This window comes from Oncorhynchus keta, chromosome 23 (assembly GCF_023373465.1).
Source record: "Oncorhynchus keta strain PuntledgeMale-10-30-2019 chromosome 23, Oket_V2, whole genome shotgun sequence".
NCBI lineage: Eukaryota > Metazoa > Chordata > Actinopteri > Salmoniformes > Salmonidae > Oncorhynchus > Oncorhynchus keta.
The window spans coordinates 25,492,249-25,510,969 of record NC_068443.1 but is presented as its reverse complement, the minus strand read 5'-3'; the positions used below and the strand labels follow the sequence as shown (position 1 = coordinate 25,510,969).

Here is an 18,721-nt window from a genome sequence, read left to right as displayed (position 1 = left end):
AATTCCTACAATTCTAGCTATTTTACTATTGAGGGGATTTTAATTGTTTTTTTTCCGGTTCTAAGGCAAATTTCCTGCAATTCTACACAGTTTGCCATGACCTATACCATGTTAATACATTATCTGAGTGAGAGTGACCAACGTGCCCAGTGTGCATTTGGCTATGATTACTAAATTTAGATTGCTGACTAGACTAATTTACCAATCTAAAAAGTGTTAGCCGACATGGCTCATTGAGTGACTGACAACAAAACAATGCTGATACACAACCAAATGTCAGAATTGCATTTTTTTTGCATTCTTACTCTCACTAGTAAGTTAAGACCTGACTGAATTCCTAAAATGAGGGGCCCTAAAGTCACTTTTGGCTGGGGCCAGCCCTGCATAAAACCAATACTAATATCATTAATTGTAGGATGTTTCAGAAAGTAACGACAAATTGTTTGTTGCAGTGGCATACATGATTATCAATCAGTTTTCATTAGAACCTTGACCTTCTCACAAATCGTGCTGTTCCATGCACAACATGCAGTATGTCCATTATAATCAGCCGTGCGTGTCCGGAACTTTAAATTCCACTCAAATTCCATGGGACATCTTTCTGCAAACACATTTGTAAAGTGTTATTTCTATGCACTGCCGCAGCTATTGTTGTGGCAGTGAAAAGTAAATCATTTAGAGGGAAACGGGTATGTGTCTTTGAAAAGGAGTATTCCAATACTTTACTCAGATTAAAAACGTAATATTTTGTTCTAATTGGTACTGTTTTGTTTCATTTGGAGCCAAGAACCAGCACTACACGATGGTAAGCTAACGTCAGCTAGCTAGTACAGTAGCTAAACTGACTGGCTAGCTAAGCATAACGAGAAATCACCAGTGAACTTGAATATTATTCTAGCTAGCTAGTTATAAAAAAAACAGAACACTTGTGTGTTGTATTTATACAGAGAACACTGCCTGGCTGTTTATCCGTAACGTTAATTGGCTTCTGTGGTCAGGTAGCTTAAGTTAGCTCTCGCGTTGCGCCTGAACAGGCCTCATTTCTCACGGTAGTTAGCTAACGTTACCCTGATAGCTCACTGGCTAATACCATGTTAGCTAAGTTGGTTATAACGTTTGCCAATCCAAATGTGCAGTTTGTATTATCGACTATTTGGTTTGAGTTACTAGCTAGCTAACAGTACACCTAGCAAATGTAATGCTAATGTCAGCTAGTCAAAAACATTGCTAACTGCTACGTTTGCTTACACTGCACCACTAACCAGGTTAATAGTTCACGTTTAGCCATGGCATGACAAAGCTAGATAGGGAATGTAAAGTTCAGAAGCTTCCTTGGCAAGGGGACTACAGGTGTAGTAGCTAGCATTGCCAGAAAGTTCATATTTTAATGTACAAGATATTGCCTTGGACTAGTTAGCTATCAATATTAGGTTTTGCAAATAACAAAAAGCTAGCTAGCAATATACAGAGAATAGGTATGTAATGTCGGATTGCAAGCCAGGCATTACAGTGCCTCAAAGATTGTTTGCCACCAACTCAGTGGCAATCATTTTGGCAAAATATACTGTCCCTATCGTTGTAGCTTCCTCTTTTCAGTGTGTTTGCTGCTTAATCTGCATCTTTTGCCTTGGTTAGTGACAACACTGTCCCTGTGATAAATTGATGAATACTTGGGCCTGGACTGAAATGGTAATTATCTTGAACAGTTGGTTATTTAACAATTAGCCCCAAACTTATCTTACCATCTCATGTTTGTCATTCATGCACAATACTTGCAGTATTCGCATAAGATATTTTTTACTTTAGTATCCAAGGATATCGTTATATCCACTTTGGTTAGCCCATATCAGGGGTAGGCAAACCTGTTCCTGAAGTGTCGCAGGATTCTTTCCCCGACTAGACTTAACTAAATGATCAGTTCAGTGATTGCCTACATTCAAAACACCTGGTCTTCCAGATCAGTTAAATCAAAAACATGAAGTGCCTGCTCCAGGACCAGGGTTGCATACCCCTTGTGTATTTTATGTCTATGGTTGTATTCTAAGACTTAGTAGAATCCAAGTTAACATATTTACATATAAACATGTAATGAAACAAGGTCAGGTTAGGCCTCATCTTGAAAACATAATTCTGCGCTCTTGTCTACTCTTAAATTATATATTTTTTCTTTGTGATTTCTCTACCTTCAATGTATTATTCAATATCACTTGAATGATCTCCTGCTCCATGCCGGAAATCAGCCCTGCCTACCCTGCACAGGTTTAACAACAGAAGCCGAGGGCAGTAGGGTTTAGGTTTCCACTTGAAGGAAAGCCAAATCCAGTCAGCCGTATTCCCCCAGCCAGGCTGCACTGGGGTGGGCAGACACTCACTGACACTAATGTAGTTACAGTATTCAGGACCAGTGAAGGTCAGATCACAGGCCCAGCTGTTGGGTCTTGATCAAGGGGAGGCTGGAGTCAATATAACACTCACTAGACTAATTTCTAACAATATGTCATACATTATCACCTGGATAGCAGATTTATATGGCAGGGGAACTATTCCAATCATTTTGCTGTGTACTGTAGTCTACAATGGAAGCAGTTTCAAGTGCAAATATTGATGAGCTAGATCCTAATGCATGTTTTTTTTTCTAGCCAGGTAATGATCTTTTTCAATTGAATGTCAACATCAATTATTGCAATCCCAAAATTCTACAATGCAAGATTTTTTCTTACTCTTCGGGGCCTGTGCTATGTGACTTATACAATGTTTTCTCCTTTCTTACAATGTGTTTGTTTGCAGGTTTCTTGGCAGGATGCTCTCCTGATTGCTACTTGAAGGGGGTCTTCCAAGATCGTCTGCCACTCCAAAGAGAAGACCCCACCTTGTCTCTGTGTTACATTGTGACCTCTCTCTTTATCACCTTATGGAGGAGTAGCTCTTGACGGTTTCATTACAAGCAATAAAAGAAGACGGAGCATCTGAGAGGAGAGCAACAACAAGCAAAGAGACAATGTCATCCAACAGAAGCCAGAACCCTCATGGGCTCAAGCAGATTGGCCTGGACCAGATCTGGGATGACCTGCGAGCAGGAATACAGCAGGTGTACACCAGACAGAGCATGGCCAAATCACGATATATGGAACTGTACACGTATCCTTCCACATAAATACACTCCCAGGCTTCTCTGACTGTGTGCTTCCAAGTGTGTCTCTTTATTAAGGGCAGTTTTTATGGCTGACACCAGCACAGGTTTTCCTCAGTTTAAAGCATATTTGGGATAATCCATTGTCAGTATTTTAAGTTTCTACATTTATGTTGTTGCCTTTACCCACCACCCAGACATGTTTATAACTACTGTACCAGTGTGCATCAGTCCAATCAGGCCCGTGGGGCAGGGCCCCCTCCATCCAAGCCCTCCAAAAAGGCCCCCACCCCAGGAGGGGCCCAGTTTGTGGGCCTGGAGCTCTACAAGAGACTCAAGGAGTTCCTCAAGAACTACCTGACCAACCTGCTCAAGGTAATGCTCTGTTCTGTGCCTTTTTTAAATGGACTGAGGTCAATGAATCGATTAAATGAATTGGCCTGCTAGTTAATTCTCCATTAGCCCTTCCAGTAAATGTTAAAAGGAAGCATATCAAATGTCCTACAACATTTGCATGCTTATCTCTAACTACAGTGATATGTGAACCCTTTTGAATTACCTGGATTTCTGCATAAATTGGTCATAAAATATTATCTGATCTTCATCTAAGTCACAACAATAGACAAACACAGTCTGCTTAAACTAATAACACACAAACAATTATAATTGTTCATGTCTTTATTGAACACACTGTGTGAACACTCACAGTGCAGTTTGGAAAGAGCATGCAAACCCTTGGATTTAATAACAGGTTGACCCTTCTTTGGCAGCAATAAGCTCAACCAAAAGTTTTCTGTAGTTACGGATCAGACCTGCACAACGGTCAGGAGGAATTTTGGACCATTCCTCTTTACAAAACTGTTTCAGTTCCACAATATTCTTCGTATGTCTGGTGTGACCCACTCTCTTGAGGTCATGCCACAGCATCTCAATCGGGTTGAGGTCAGGACTGAGTGGGCCACTCCAGAAGGTGTATTTACTTCTGTTCAAGCCATTATGTTGTTGATTTACTTCTTTCTTTTGGGTTGTTGTCCAGTTGCATCAACTACCTCCTGTTGAGCTTCAATTGGTGGATAGACAGCCTAACATTCTACTGCAAAATGTCTTGATAAACTTGGGAATTCATTTTTATGTTGATGATAGCAAGCTGTCCAGGCCCTGAGGCAGCAAAGCAGCCCCAAACCATGAGGCTCCCTCCACCATACTTTACAGTTGGGGTGAGGTTTTGATTTTTGTGTGCTGTGCCTTTCTTTCTCCACACAGTGTTGTGTGTTCCTTCCAAACAACACAACTTTAGTTTCATCTGTCCACAGAATTGTTTTACTACTGGAACATCCAGGTGCTCTTTTGTGAACTTCAGACTTATACAGCAATGTTTCTTTTGGACAGCAGTGGCTTCTTCCATGCTGTCCTCTAATGAACACCATTCTTGTTTAGTGTTTTATGCATTGTAGACTTGTCAACAGAGCTGTTAGCATCCTCCAGAGATTTCTGTAAGACTTTAGCTGACACTCTAGGATTCTTCTTAACTTCATTGAGTGTTCCGCGCTGTGCTCTTGCAGTCATCTTTGCAGGGCAGCCACTCCTAGGGAGAGTAGCAACAGTGCTGAAATTCCTCTATTTCTATACAATTTGTCTTACCGTGGACTGACTTTTAGAGATACTTTTCTAACCCTTTCCAGCTTTATGCAAGACAACAATTCTTCATCTTAGGTCTTCTGAGATCTCTTTTGTTTGAAGCATGGGTCACATCGGGCAATGCTTCTTGTGAATAGCGAACTCAAATATTCTGAGTGTTTTTACGAGGCAGGGCAGCTCAAACCAACATCTCCAATCTTGTTTCATTGATTGGACTCCAGGTTAACTGACTCCTCACTCCATTTAGCTTTTGGAGATGTCATTAGCCTAGGGGTTCACATACTTTTTCCAACCTACACTGTGAATGTTTAAATGATGTATTCAATATAGACAAGAAAAATACAATAATTTGTGTGTTATTACTTTAAGCACACTGTGCTTGTCTATTGTTGGGACTTAGATGAAGATCAGGGGAATTTTTATGTCAAATCTATGCAGAAATCAGGTAATTCCAAAGGGTTCACATACTTTTTCTTGCCACTGGAAATATCACTCATGTCCCCATCATCTGCAGGACGGAGAAGACCTGATGGATGAGAGTGTATTAAAGTTCTACACACAGCAGTGGGAAGACTACAGATTCTCCAGCAAAGTGCTGAATGGTATCTGTGCCTACCTCAACCGGCACTGGGTCCGCCGCGAGTGTGACGAGGGGCGCAAAGGGATATATGAAATCTATTCCGTAAGACAACTTTTTTTGTGGTTTTTGTGTTAACCTAAATCTTATATTCTTAAATGGTTTTCTCAATTGTATGCATTGCCTCATCCTTTCCTCTCCTTTCAGCTGGCGTTGGTGACATGGAGAGAATGCCTTTTCAGACCTTTGAATAAACAAGTGAGTATCCGCTCGGATTAGCTGTGGAAAAGTTATTCCCAGTCTTAGTTGATTACGATACATTTTGTTGAAGGCATGATTCTAAATGTGTCCCACCCCCCCAACTAAGGTCACAAATGCTGTATTGAAGCTCATTGAGAAGGAACGTAACGGAGAGACCATCAACACTAGGCTTATCAGTGGAGTCGTCCAGTCCTATGGTAGGTCCTGGCATATTTTAATGGTGTGTTGTTCAACCAATATGTGATGTCATGGTTCTGAAATTATGTTGGTTGACAGTGGAGGTTGTGTGTCTTTCAGTTGAGTTGGGTCTCAATGAGGATGATGCCTTTGCCAAAGGCCCCACGTTGTCAGTCTACAAAGAGTATTTCGAGACTCAGTTCTTGGCGGACACCGAGCGCTTTTACACACGAGAGAGCACAGAGTTCCTGCAACAAAATCCAGTTACTGAATACATGAAAAAGGTGGGTTATGAAACCAGTATATTGAGCCAAATAGATGTATCAGTAGCCTTTTTGTTTAGTGTAAAAATGTACAGAATCTCTCACTCGGCTCTCTTTCTCCTTCTGTCTCAGGCTGAGGCGCGTCTGTTGGAGGAGCAGCGGAGGGTGCAGGTGTACCTGCATGAGAGCACGCAGGACGAGCTGGCCCGCAAGTGTGAGCAGGTGCTCATCGAGAAGCACCTGGAGATCTTCCACACAGAGTTCCAGAACCTTCTGGACGCTGACAAAAATGAAGGTATGGATGAGAGTCCAAATGGCAATTGCCAGCCAGACATGCCTTTTTGCTGTTGCTAGATTTGTGCTTTATGTACTTTTCGTACATTTATACTTTGCCTTGAGAAATTATTCATACCCACTTATTTATTCCACATCATTAATTCAAAATTGATAAAATCTATAAAAAAATTACCCATCTACACACAATACCCCATAATAACAAAGTGAAAACATGTTTTTAGAATTTATTGAAAATTAAATACAGATCTCATTTACATACATATTTTCACCACTGAGTCAGTACTTTGTAGAAGCACCTTTGGTAGTGATTACAGGTTTGAGTAGTCTTTGGTATGTCTGTATTAGCTTTGCACATCTGCATTTGGGGGGTTTTCTCCCATTCTTCCTTGCAGATTTTCTCAAGCTCTTGTTAAGTTAGATGGGGAGTGGCGGTGAACAGCAAGTCTTTCTGACGATTTTCAATGGGAATTAAGTCTGGGCTTTGGCTCAAGGACTTTCACATTCTTGTTCTGAAGCCATTCAAGCATTGCTTTGGGTCATTGTCCTGTTGGAAAGTACATTTTCACCCCAGTCTGAGGACGGTTTCAAGTTTTAATGTCACATGCACAAGTACAGTGAAATGCCTCTGAAGCAGGTTCTCATCAAGGATTCGCCTGTATTTGGCTCCATTCATTGATTGTTCCCTCTATCCTTATCAGTCTCTGTTCCTGCTGCTGAAAGGCACTTCTTTTTTTTCCAGTGCCATGATGTCCTTAAGGAGCAGATTCAATGCATGAGCAGCACAGCCAATGGGTGTGATGTGAGAGTAAGACTCCTCCACTTTAGACCAAGCAGACTTCATGTTCGCAGCATTGTCTGTCACCAGTGCAAATACCTTCTGTGATCCAAGGGTCATTGATGACTGCCTTCAGCTCCTGATGGGTCATTGATGACTTGCAATCATCTCTGATGGGTGGACGAATGTTCGTGGGCAAGGAATTATTAACTACATAATCTCTACTACCTCATCCAGTATTCTACAAGAGCACAGACACAAGGGACAACAGACACACTGGTCTCTACCGGTGTAGAATACTTGTAGAATACTGGATGAGGTAGTAGAGATTATGTAGTTAATAATTCCTTGCCCACGAACATTCGTCCACCCATCAGAGATGATTGCAATACAGTCTGCTTTCTCTATGATTTGCTTGACTTTCACTTGAACTCTGCATCCAGCAAATGAGTAGATAAAGCATGTCTGGTTGGAGGGGTATGCTGGGCGAGGAACATTCAGAATTATTTTCCAATATATATAAACCTGTGAGCATCAGAGGTGAACCAATTGCATACACAGCTCGAGCAAGACATTCATCAGCATTTCTCAGACTACGTTCCTCCATTGAGTAAAAAAACTTCTGATTCCAGGAGGACCATGAGCTGTTGCTATCGATAACGTGTCGGAGTCATCATTTTTACCTGGAATAGAAGTAGAGGGACTTTTGTCAGAGGTTTCTTGTTGTGAGCACTGAGGGAACTTTATGCACTTGGCCAGATGATTCGGCATCTTTGTTGCATTCTTCACATATGATTTGGTACAGACTTTGCAAATGTACACAGCTTTTCCTTCTACATTAGCTGCAGTGAAATGACTCCATACATCAGATAGTGCCCGAGGCATTTTCCTATAAAGATTACGAAAATATGGAGTAAAAATAAATAAAAAATACAATTCCATGTACAGGTAAATACAGTTAGTTGAACCTCTCTAGGATATGGGACGGTAGCGTACCACTTGGCCAAAAGCCAGGGAAAATGCAGCGTGGCAAATTCAAATAAAATGATATAAAAATCTAACTTTCATTAAATCACACATGTAAGATACTAAATTAAAGCTACACTCGTTGTGAATCCAGCCAACATTTCAGATTTTAAAAAGGCTTTTCTGCAAAAGCATAAGAAGCTATTATCTGATGATAGCACAACAGTAAATAAAGAGAGTAGCATATTTCAACCCTGCAGGTGCTACACAAAACGCAGAAGTAAAATATAAATCATGCCTTACCTTTGACGAGCTTCTTTTGTTGGCACTCCAATATGTCCCATAAACATCACAATCGGTCCTTTTGTTCGATTAATTCTGTCCATATATATCCAAAATGTCAATTTATTTGGTGCGTTTGATCCAGAAAAAAACAGCTTCCAATTTGCGCAACATCAGTACAAAATATCTCAAAAGTTACCTGTAAACTTTGCCAAAACATTTCAAACTACTTTTGTTATACAACTTTAGGTATTTTTTTAATCGATCAAATTGAAGACGGGTCTATCTGTGTTCAATACAGGAAGACAACAAACCAACGCTACTTTTCAAGTCTTGGGCAACTCTCAACAGTGTTACCCAGTTCCTAGATGGCCGTACTTCTTCATTGCACAAAGGAATAACCTTAACCAAATTCCAAAGACTAGTGACATCCAGTGGAAGCGGTAGGAACTGCAAACGAGTGCCGAAGAAATATAGTTTCTCAATGAGAACTCACTGAACAGACAAAGACCTCAAAAAAATATATTTCTGAATGGTTAGTCCTCGTGGTTTTGCCTGCTACATAAGTTCTGTTATACTCACATACATGATTCAAACAGTTTTAGAAACGTCAGTGTTTTATATCCAAATCTCCTAATAATATGCATATCTTCTATTCTTGGCATGAGTAGCAGGAAGTTGAAATTGGGCAAGCTATTTATGCAAAAGTGAAAATGCTGCCCCCTATACCTTAAGAAGTTAAACAACTCCTTTGTAAGATAAATGTTTTAAAATGAAACGCGTTTGGAAACAGGTGAATTAACTTTCCTCAGTTGGCAGACTCAAGCAAGCTAAAACCCACATGGTAGCAAGAACTAACTAGCAGAAATTGTTAACAAGTTAGAAATGATTTAAACACACTTTGCTGTAGGCTACTATTTACTAGTTAACACAAAAAATCATGTATGTCATCAAATAAATTCACCCCACCCAGTATTGTGTTTCAAAACTTACCATAAAGCATGTGGTGCTTGGCTCAAACAGTGTAGTAGTGTGGGCTCCATAGCATCTCATTAGGGTGCAAGATCTTGAGAATCAGCTGTACATGTGAATGGAAGAGTGCACTGTGCATGCAGAGGGTTACAATTCCATAGTTTAAGCAAAATATGCCACAAGAGTTAGAATTGCCTTGTGTATCCCACAAAAAAGGTTCGCTGTTATAAGCTAAAAAAAAATTGATGAATTTAAGAAAAATTCCGCAAATTCCTTGGCTTGGAACAATTCCAGAAATTTCCCGAAAGGTTTCCAACCCTTTGCAACCCTAACCACAACTACTCTCTGTATTATTGGCCAACGTGCAATCATTGGAAAACAAACTGAAGATCTACGATTAAGACTATCATACCAATGTGACATTAAACTGTAATATCTTATGTTTCACCGAGACTTGGCTGAATGACGATGCAGATAATATAGAGCTGGCTGGCTTCTGGTATGACGAGGATCGTGTTTATTTGTCAATAACTGCTGGTGCAAGATGTCTAATATTTAAAAAGTCTCGAGGTAATGCTTGCCCAAGGCAGAATACCTCATGATAAGCTGTAGACCAAGAGAGTTCACATAAGTATAATTTGTAACTGTCTATTTACACCACAAACCGATGCTGGCACTAAGACCACACTCAACTGCTGTATAAGGCCATAAGCAAACAAGAAAATGCTCATCCAGAAGCGGTGCTAGTGGCCGGGGACTTTAATGCAGGCTAACTTAAATCAGTTTTACCTCATTTCTACCAGCATGTCACATTTGCAACTAGAGGAAAAACTAACCTAGACCACCTTTACTCCACACAGAGAGACACATACAAAGCTTTCCCTCGCCAACCATTTGGCAAATTTGACCATAATTCCATCCTCCTGATTCCTGCTTGCAAGCAAAAACTAAAGCAGGAAGTACCAGTGACTCACTCAATACGGAAGTGGTCAGATGGCGCGGATGCTACGCTACAGGACTGTTTTGCTAGCACAGACTGGAATGTGTTCCGGGATTCATCATTGAGTAGTATACCACCTCAGTCACCTGCTTCGTCAATAACTGCATCGATGACGTCCTCCCCACAGTGACCGTACGTACATTTCCCAACCAGAAGCCATAGATTACATGCAACATCCGCACCAAGCTAAAGGCTAGAGCTGCCGCCTTCAAGGAGCGGGACACTAAGTTGGATGCTTATAAGAAATCCCGCTATGCCTTCAGATGAACCATCAAACTGGCAAAGCGTCAATACGGGACTAAGATTGAATCCTACGACACCGGCTTTGATGCTCGTCGGATGTGGCAGGTCTTGAAAACTATGAATTACTACAAAGGGAAACCCAGCCACGAGCTGCCCAGTGAGGCGAGCCTATCAGATGAGCTAAATGCCTTTTTATACTCTCTTTGAGGCAAGCAATACTGAAGCATGCATGAGAGCACCAGCTGTTCCGGACAACTGTATGATCACGCTCTCCATAGCCGATGTGAGCAAGACCTTTAAACAGGTTAACATTCACAAAGCCGTGGGGCCAGACAGATTACCAGGACGTGTACTCAAAGCATGCGTGGACCAACTGGCAAGTGTCTTCACTGACATTTGCAACCTCTCCCTGGCCGAGTCTGTAATACCTACATGTTTCAAACAGACCACCATGGTCCCTGTGCCCAAGAAAGTGAAAGTAACCTGCCTAAAATTATTACCGCCCTGTAGCACTCTCGTCGGTAGACATGAAGTGCTTTGAAAGGCTGGTCATAGCTCACATCGACACCATGTCAGAAACCCTAATCCCACTCCAATTTGCATACTTCCCTAACAGATCCACAGATGACGCAATCTCAATCGCACTCCACGCTGCCCTTTCCCACCTGGACAAAAGGAACACCAATGTGAGATTTCTGCTCATTGACTACAGCTCAGCATTTAGCACCATGTGCCCACAAAAGTTCATCACTAAGCTAAGACCCTGGAACTAAACACTTCCCTCTGCAAATGGATCCTGAACTTCCTAACTGGCTGCCCCCAGGTGGTAAGGGTAGGCAACAACATATCTGCCACGCTGATCCTCAACACTGAGGCCCCTTAGGGGTGTGTGCTTAGTCCCCTCCTGTACTCTGTTCACCCACGCCTGCGTGGCCAAGCATGACTCCAAGTTTGCTGACAACACAACAGTGGTAGGCCTGATCACCGACAACGATGAGACGGCCTATAGGGCGGAGGTCAGCGACCTGGCAGTGTGGTGCCAGGACAACAACACCTCTCTCAATGTGAGCAAGACAAATGAGCTGATCGTGGACTATAGAAAAAGGAGGGCCGAACAGGCCCCCATTCTCATTGATGGGACTGAAGTAAAACGGGTCGAGAGTTTCAATATCCTTGGTGTCCACATCACCAACAAACTATCATGGTCCAAACACACCAACACAGCTGTGAAGAGGGCACAACCATGCCTATTCCCCCTCGGGAGACTGAAAAGATTTGACATGGGTTCCCAGATCCTCATGTTCAACAGCTGCACCATCGAGAGCATCCTGATCTGTTGCATCGCTGCCTGTTATGACAACTGTTCGGCATCTGACCGTAAGGCGCTACAGAGGGTAGTCCGTACGGCCCAGTACATCACTGTGGCCGAGCTTCCTGACATCCAGGACCTGTATATTAGGCGGTGTCAGAGGAAGGCCCAAAAAATTCTCTAAGATTTCAGTCACCCAAGTTATAGACTGTTATCTCTGCTACTGCACGGCAAGCAGTACCGGAGCGCCATATCTAGGACCAAAAGGCTCCTTAACATCTTCTACCCCCAAGCTATAAGACTGCTGAACAACTAAACTAATCAAATGGCCACCTGAACTATTTACATTGACCCGTCCCCCTCTTTGTTTTTACACTGCTGCTACTCACTGTTTTATTATCTATCAATAGTCACTTTACATATTACCCCCGCACATTGATTCAGTACCGTTACCCCCTATATATAGCCTTGTTATTGTTATGTACATTTATTTTACTTTTTGATTGATACATTTATATATATTTATATAAATACATTGTCAATATTTCATTAACTCTTGAACTGCGTTGTTGGTTAAGGGCTTGTATGTAAGCATTTCAGTGTAGTGTTTGGAGCATGTGACATGCATCACCATTCTCTGTCTGTAGACCTTGGGCGGATGTACAATTTGGTGTCCCGGATCACTGATGGATTGGGAGAGCTGAAGAAACTCCTGGAGACGCACATATACAACCAGGGCCTTGCTGCGATAGAGAAGTGTGGAGAAGCAGCTCTCAATGTAAGAACGACAATGGATTTAATAGTTAAATGTACGCGTTGGGTTTTACCGGTTCACATCTTTATTAGAATAATCTGAGACAGTCCTTTCTCCAGTTCACTTGAGTGTTCCTTGACTTTGTTTTCATTTATTTCACCACAGGATCCCAAAATGTATGTCCAGACCATCTTAGACGTCCACAAGAAGTATAATGCTTTAGTAATGTCAGCGTTCAACAACGATGCTGGTTTTGTTGCTGCTCTGGACAAGGTATGTTCATATTTTACTATATTGTGTGGTGTTAGACATTTTGTCACACACACACTTACTGTTGTTGTTTTTGTTAACTTTGAACACCCATTTTTTTTGTCTTCACAGGCCTGTGGACGCTTCATAAACAACAATGCTGTGACCAAGATGGTGCAGTCATCCAGCAAATCCCCAGAGCTGCTGGCTAGATACTGTGACTCTCTGCTGAAGAAGAGGTGTGCCTCTGCTCTGGCACATTCACTTAATGCATAACTCAGAACCACAGTTTGATTTTCAAGTCTACGTACGCCTGAGACCAGTAGCCAGCACTCCAGTATTACTATGGACATTTGTTCTGAAATGGTTCACATTGACTAGAGTCAATACGACGTCTACTCTTCTTGTGGTTTTAATAGACACTGCTAACATACAAGAGCAGGATGTCTGATTTTTAAATTGAATTATTTTCTTTCTTTTTTTGCACAGCTCAAAGAACCCAGAGGAGGCAGAGCTAGAAGACACACTAAACCAAGTGGTGAGTTGGACTGCTTTTCTCTCAGCTGCCACACTGGTACTGCATTTTATACATTATCTGGTTGCCTGGAGTCGACAGGATGAAAAGTGGAGCTTCTGCACTGGCTGCCTTCCATTGTAGACCCAATCTCCTCCCCCTCCTTCAGCCCGGCGTTGCATTTTAGTTGGTTTACGGGATGTAGTCTCTATTCACAACTCTCTAACTCTTGTGTGTTCTCTTCCCTAGATGGTGGTCTTTAAGTACATAGAGGACAAAGATGTGTTCCAGAAGTTCTATGCCAAGATGCTGGCTAAGCGGTTAGTCCATCAGAACAGCGCCAGTGATGATGCTGAAGCCAGTATGATCTCCAAACTAAAGGTACTATATCACAAAAAATCTGTTTACCTACTCATGACCATGTTTTCAATTTGGCATTTTCAGTGTGATATTGACATTACATTGTGATTGGTAACTAGAGTTGTGCAGTTTGTTTATTGTACAAATCTGTTAGATATTCTCTGGTTGCTCAGTCTTTGGACTGTGTTTTACCTGGGATAATCTGTCCTAATGGCATGTCCTGCCTTCTTTCCCAACAGCAAGCGTGCGGCTTCGAGTACACCTCCAAACTCCAACGCATGTTCCAGGACATCGGAGTCAGCAAAGACCTAAATGAACAATTTAAAAAGCACCTCACCAACTCTGAGCCTTTGGACTGTGAGTATATCTGTCTGTGACTCTGATATGCGGTGGTACCTTGTCCCCCATTCTGGGATTCATTATGTGATGACAGAAATGAGTTTCTTAATCTCGGAAACCTGGATTGATTTAGTAGGGCCCTGGTTTTTCCCAATCAAACGTTTAAAAAATCACATTGAAACAAATGACTATTATAGGAAGATTGTTAATCTGTTTTCTGTGTGTGTGCGTCTCAGTGGACTTCAGCATCCAGGTCCTCAGTTCTGGTTCCTGGCCCTTCCAGCAGTCCTGTACATTTGCCTTGCCCTCTGAGGTGAGAGACTAACTGATCCCCTCCACAGTGACCCAATTTACTGACATTGATCACTGTTTTACTCACTGTTCTCTCTTTTCTTCTCTCCTACCCTCATTCAGCTGGAGAGGAGTTACCAAAGGTTCACTGCCTTCTACGCCAGCAGACACAGCGGGCGCAAGCTGACCTGGCTCTACCACCTGTCCAAAGGAGAGCTGGTCACCAACTGCTTTAAGAACAGATACACTCTGCAGGTGATTATAGGTGTTGTCTGATCAGATAAAATATGAATATTTCCTCTCAGACTCTCACAACCATCACTGTTGAACAAACATACTGGTGTGTGCTGACTATTTAACAATAAAAAAATAATGAATCAACAATATGCATGGAGCGGAGTTGTCATGGTATCCTCTACTATTGAATGGTTTTGACGTACTCCCTGTTGCTCCTCCTGTCCTCCCAGGCTTCTACCTTCCAGATGGCCATCCTATTGCAGTACAATGCTGAGGATGTCTACACAGTGCAGCAGCTCGCAGACAGCACACAGATCAAGATAGTGAGTACTGACAACTCAACGCTATCTAGTTGGCTACAGACAGAGAGTCTATTCTCTTTGATGGATGGTCTTTCAAAGGAAGACCTTATGCTCTGATGGGAATACAAAACACTAATAACACCTGCTCTTTCCATGAGACTGACCAGGTGAATCCAAGTGAAAGCTATGATCCCTTATTGATGATAAATCCACTGATTGTAGATGAAGGGGAGGAGATGTGTTAAAGAAGGATTTTTTTTTTCAGCCTTAAGACAATTGAGACCTGGATTGTGTATGCGTGCCATTTAGAGCGAGAATGGGCAAGACAATATTTAAGTGCCTTTGAACGGCGTGTGGTAGGAGATGCCAGGCGCACCGGATTGAGTCAAGAACTGCAACGCTGCTCGGTTTTTCACGCACAACAGTTTCCCGTGTGTATCAACAATGGTCCACCACCCAAAGGACATCCAGTCAACTTAACATGGCCCAGCATCCCTGTGGAACACTTTTGACACCTTGTACAGTCCATGCTCCAAACAATTTAAGGCTGGTCCGTGGGTAAAGAGGGGGAGGTGGGGGTGCAACACAATATTAGGAAGGTGTTCCTAATGTTTGGTATACTATGTGTATAAGCTGAAAGCAACAACCCACTATCTGCCTTATACATTGCCTGTTTTGTTTTTGTTCTCACCAGGACATTTTGGTGCAGGTGTTGCAAATCTTGTTGAAGTCTAAATTGCTGGTAGGTTTTATGCCTCTTATTTTCAGATAATCTACCAAACAACTCTAGTTGCTAGGGGAGCCATCAATTAACTATTCTGCACTGTGGATTTCAACTTTGACCCAAGCAATGTTCTGTTGTCTAGGTCCTGGAGGATGAGAATGCAAATGTGGATGAAGTAGAGTTCAAACCAGACACCTTAATAAAACTCTTCCTGGGATACAAAAAGTGAGTCATTACACACACCATGTATTCAATAGGTCACAAACCTGCAAATTGTGGAACCAGATATTCCAAATTGCCGTGCTGTTACTGTACTTTAATAGATTCCATGAACTGTTGCTGATATATTTTGATTTGAATCTATACAGCAAAAAACTTCGGGTGAACATTAACGTGCCAATGAAGACAGAGCAGAAGCAGGAGCAGGAAACCACTCACAAGAACATAGAGGAGGACAGGAAACTGTTAATACAGGTACACTGTACATCATGCTATTCTATTTTTTCCCCTGATCTAACTCACACTATAAAAATCTGTCTATTGTCTAGCGGTCACAAACAACCTCTCTGGTCTAGAATATTCACCTAGGATCATTTTGGTCTAAACCTGCTGTGTTCTCTCTTTCTCTACCCTGCTGTAGGCTGCCATTGTGAGAATCATGAAGATGCGCAAAGTGCTAAAACATCAGCAACTCCTGGCAGAGGTGCTGAATCAGCTGTCATCCAGGTTTAAACCAAGAGTTCCCGTCATCAAGGTAAATTATGCCGTAAATTAGGCCACGTTAGATGGAAATTTACCTTACCCCAGAGGATTTCTTGGAACCACATACTGTAAATGCAACGTCTGCCATGGTAGGAACGTGCTTGTTTTTGTCTTTCAGAAATGTAACAAATCTATACTCCTGTAAGTTTATGGAAACCACTTTCTGTATGCAACATGTGCCATGTTAGTAATGGTCATGTATGTTTTTTGTCTTTCAGAAATGTATCGACATCCTGATTGAGAAGGAGTACCTGGAGCGTGTCGACGGAGAGAAAGACACTTACAGCTACTTGGCTTAAAACCTTTTCATTGTTCTCCACCCTCCCTCCATTCTTTTTTTAAAGTTGTCTTTTGAGTAATTAACATCATTCCTTTTGACATTTGGCCAATGTTGTCAGGAATGCGAGCACAGAAGGAGAAAAAGAAGAAAAAAGTTGTCAATCATCATCAAGGTGGTTGCGAAAGCTGGACTTCCCTTTAAACTCTGACATTATGGGATAGCTGCTCGCCCAGTGTTTGTTTGAAGATCCCATCTGAACTGCTCAGGATCGACAGATACATTTTGATATGTAAATATCGACAGAGACCTTTACCTCTTTACTTTTATCTTGCAAAGTTAATAACATACAAAAAAAACTCTTCAAAACCCTTCACACCGAGGGTTGCATGCTACTGCCTATCTGCATTTAAGAAGCAAAAAGACGTAATAGATGAGAAGCTATTAAGACACTGCTGCTTTATGTGGCAGTAGCAAATTATGAACGTATGTTTAAAAAAAAAAGATGAGTGCAATTTTAGCTGCACTTCCAGAAAGCGATCTGTGTTTGACAAAGGCCCTTAGAAGTGTAATCTGCATCGTTACCAGCTACCAGAAAAACATTTGTATAGTGTGGTTCACTTTTTTTTAATGTATGGTAAATAAGAATGAAAGGTTTCTGTATTCCCTCTGATGGTTTTTATTCCTTCAAAGATGATGTGAACTTTGGGCTGAGATGTTTACACACTCATCCCAATTCTAATCTATGTTCACTAATTGGTCGTGAAAAAGAGCTAATGTGATTGGTCAAAAAACCAATTAGAGGGAGAAAATATCAGAACTGTGCAGCCTGTTTAAACACAGCCCTGGATATTATAGATCATTGCTGGTTTCTTGATGATACAATCCATGAATGACCTACTTAGCTGTTCATTGCCATTCATTTGTAAACTGTAAAGCTTGTCAACAAGATGTATTGTGTGGGTATTAGAACCGAAGGTTGCTACTTTCCCATGATCAGTTTTAATCAGAATGTACTTTAATGGCTGTGTTTACAGGCAGCCCAATTCAGATTTTTTTTGCCACTAATTGGTATTTTGACCAATCACATCAGGTTTTTTTTTCCTGATTCGTCAGACACATTTTTGAGAAAGGGAAGGGGGAAAAAATCAGAATTGAGCTGCCTGTCTAAACACAGCCTAAATCACTGAAAACGTTCACATCGTAGGCAGGATGCAGGCAGAAAATGTATGAGATTGGATCTTGGGGTTCTCTTGCCTATTTCAATAATAAACATTTTAATTTAGCCTATCATAATGCTATTAGTTTTTACGTTTTTAATTATTGTATGAATGCAGACCCATTTCAACATACATTTGGATGACTGTTTGGCGGCATTAAAGCCTTGTTCACACAGGTCTTAATGCTCAAATCAGTTTTTATTTTCAAACCTGTTTTTGAATACTAACTATCCAAACAGCAAGTGACCAAATCAGATTTCTGTTTGTTCAGACAGTAGTCATTTGCTGACATGGCTATTCTATTGTCATAGTAAATACGGGTGTGTGTGCAGTGGTGGTGCTCGTGCTTACTATCACCAAAGATTATGGATATACTGACAAGATGCATGCCTCTGGCCTAACAATGGGAGTTGTTAGCCACGGCGGGTTGTCTAGCCCCCACCTATCCTTTCTTTGGATTGGTGGATACATGTCATTATTGTAATCCTTTTTGAATATTTGATGAGGGTTGTTGACAGATAGTAAATTGTAGAAATGAAAACAAAGATTCACTGGAAGTTGACAGGTTAACCATTGAGTCAGCTAGAGGCTGGCAGAAGGAAGAGCCCTCGATGACCAGGGTCAATTAAAGCACCATTTCTCTCAAATAATAGCTTGCCAAGATAAAATGATGATTAAAAGCAGCACTTATTCCATTCTTCTCAGTTATGATGCCAGAGTCAGACAGAGCTTTCTTAGGCAGGGAAGAAGAATTTGTACACTTCTGTGCATTTACTGTTTTCCAAAATGTTGTTTATGAACA

General features: G+C 41.5%; 1 protein-coding gene across 5 annotated transcripts; it reads left to right on the top strand.

Moving 5' to 3' along the window:
- The first annotated feature begins 583 nt into the window (after window positions 1-583).
- LOC118402059 (cullin-1-like) lies at window positions 584-17,989 on the top strand. 5 transcript variants are annotated; one of them, XM_035799918.2, is made up of 23 exons: window positions 584-689; window positions 783-805; window positions 2,788-3,138; window positions 3,328-3,505; window positions 5,283-5,450; window positions 5,553-5,603; window positions 5,713-5,803; window positions 5,904-6,067; window positions 6,179-6,341; window positions 12,538-12,668; window positions 12,810-12,917; window positions 13,026-13,132; window positions 13,383-13,431; window positions 13,657-13,788; window positions 14,007-14,124; window positions 14,343-14,419; window positions 14,521-14,652; window positions 14,865-14,957; window positions 15,631-15,678; window positions 15,803-15,885; window positions 16,029-16,134; window positions 16,301-16,414; window positions 16,641-17,989. In XM_035799918.2, the coding sequence occupies exons 3-23, from the start codon at window positions 2,999-3,001 to the stop codon at window positions 16,719-16,721; spliced, it is 2,334 nt and encodes a 777-aa protein (XP_035655811.1). In that variant the 5' UTR covers window positions 584-689; window positions 783-805; window positions 2,788-2,998; the 3' UTR covers window positions 16,722-17,989. The 5 variants fall into 5 exon arrangements, with proteins under 5 accessions (XP_035655811.1, XP_035655812.1, XP_035655810.1 ...); XM_035799919.2 differs by having other exon boundaries at window positions 592-689; window positions 788-805; XM_035799917.2 differs by adding an exon at window positions 1,636-1,689 and having other exon boundaries at window positions 600-805.
- The last annotated feature ends 732 nt before the right edge of the window (window positions 17,990-18,721 follow it).

What these genes read in the sequence shown, in the direction of transcription:
- LOC118402059 (XM_035799918.2), top strand. Translation starts at nt 2,999, where the DNA reads ATGTCATCCAACAGAAGCCAGAACCCTCATGGGCTCAAGCAGATTGGC. An exon ending in GACTCTCTGCTGAAGAAGAG is followed by an intron (nt 13,133 to 13,382) that starts GTGTGCCTCTGC and finishes TTTTTTGCACAG; the next exon opens with CTCAAAGAACCCAGAGGAGG. An exon ending in CAAGAGTTCCCGTCATCAAG is followed by an intron (nt 16,415 to 16,640) that starts GTAAATTATGCC and finishes TTTGTCTTTCAG; the next exon opens with AAATGTATCGACATCCTGAT.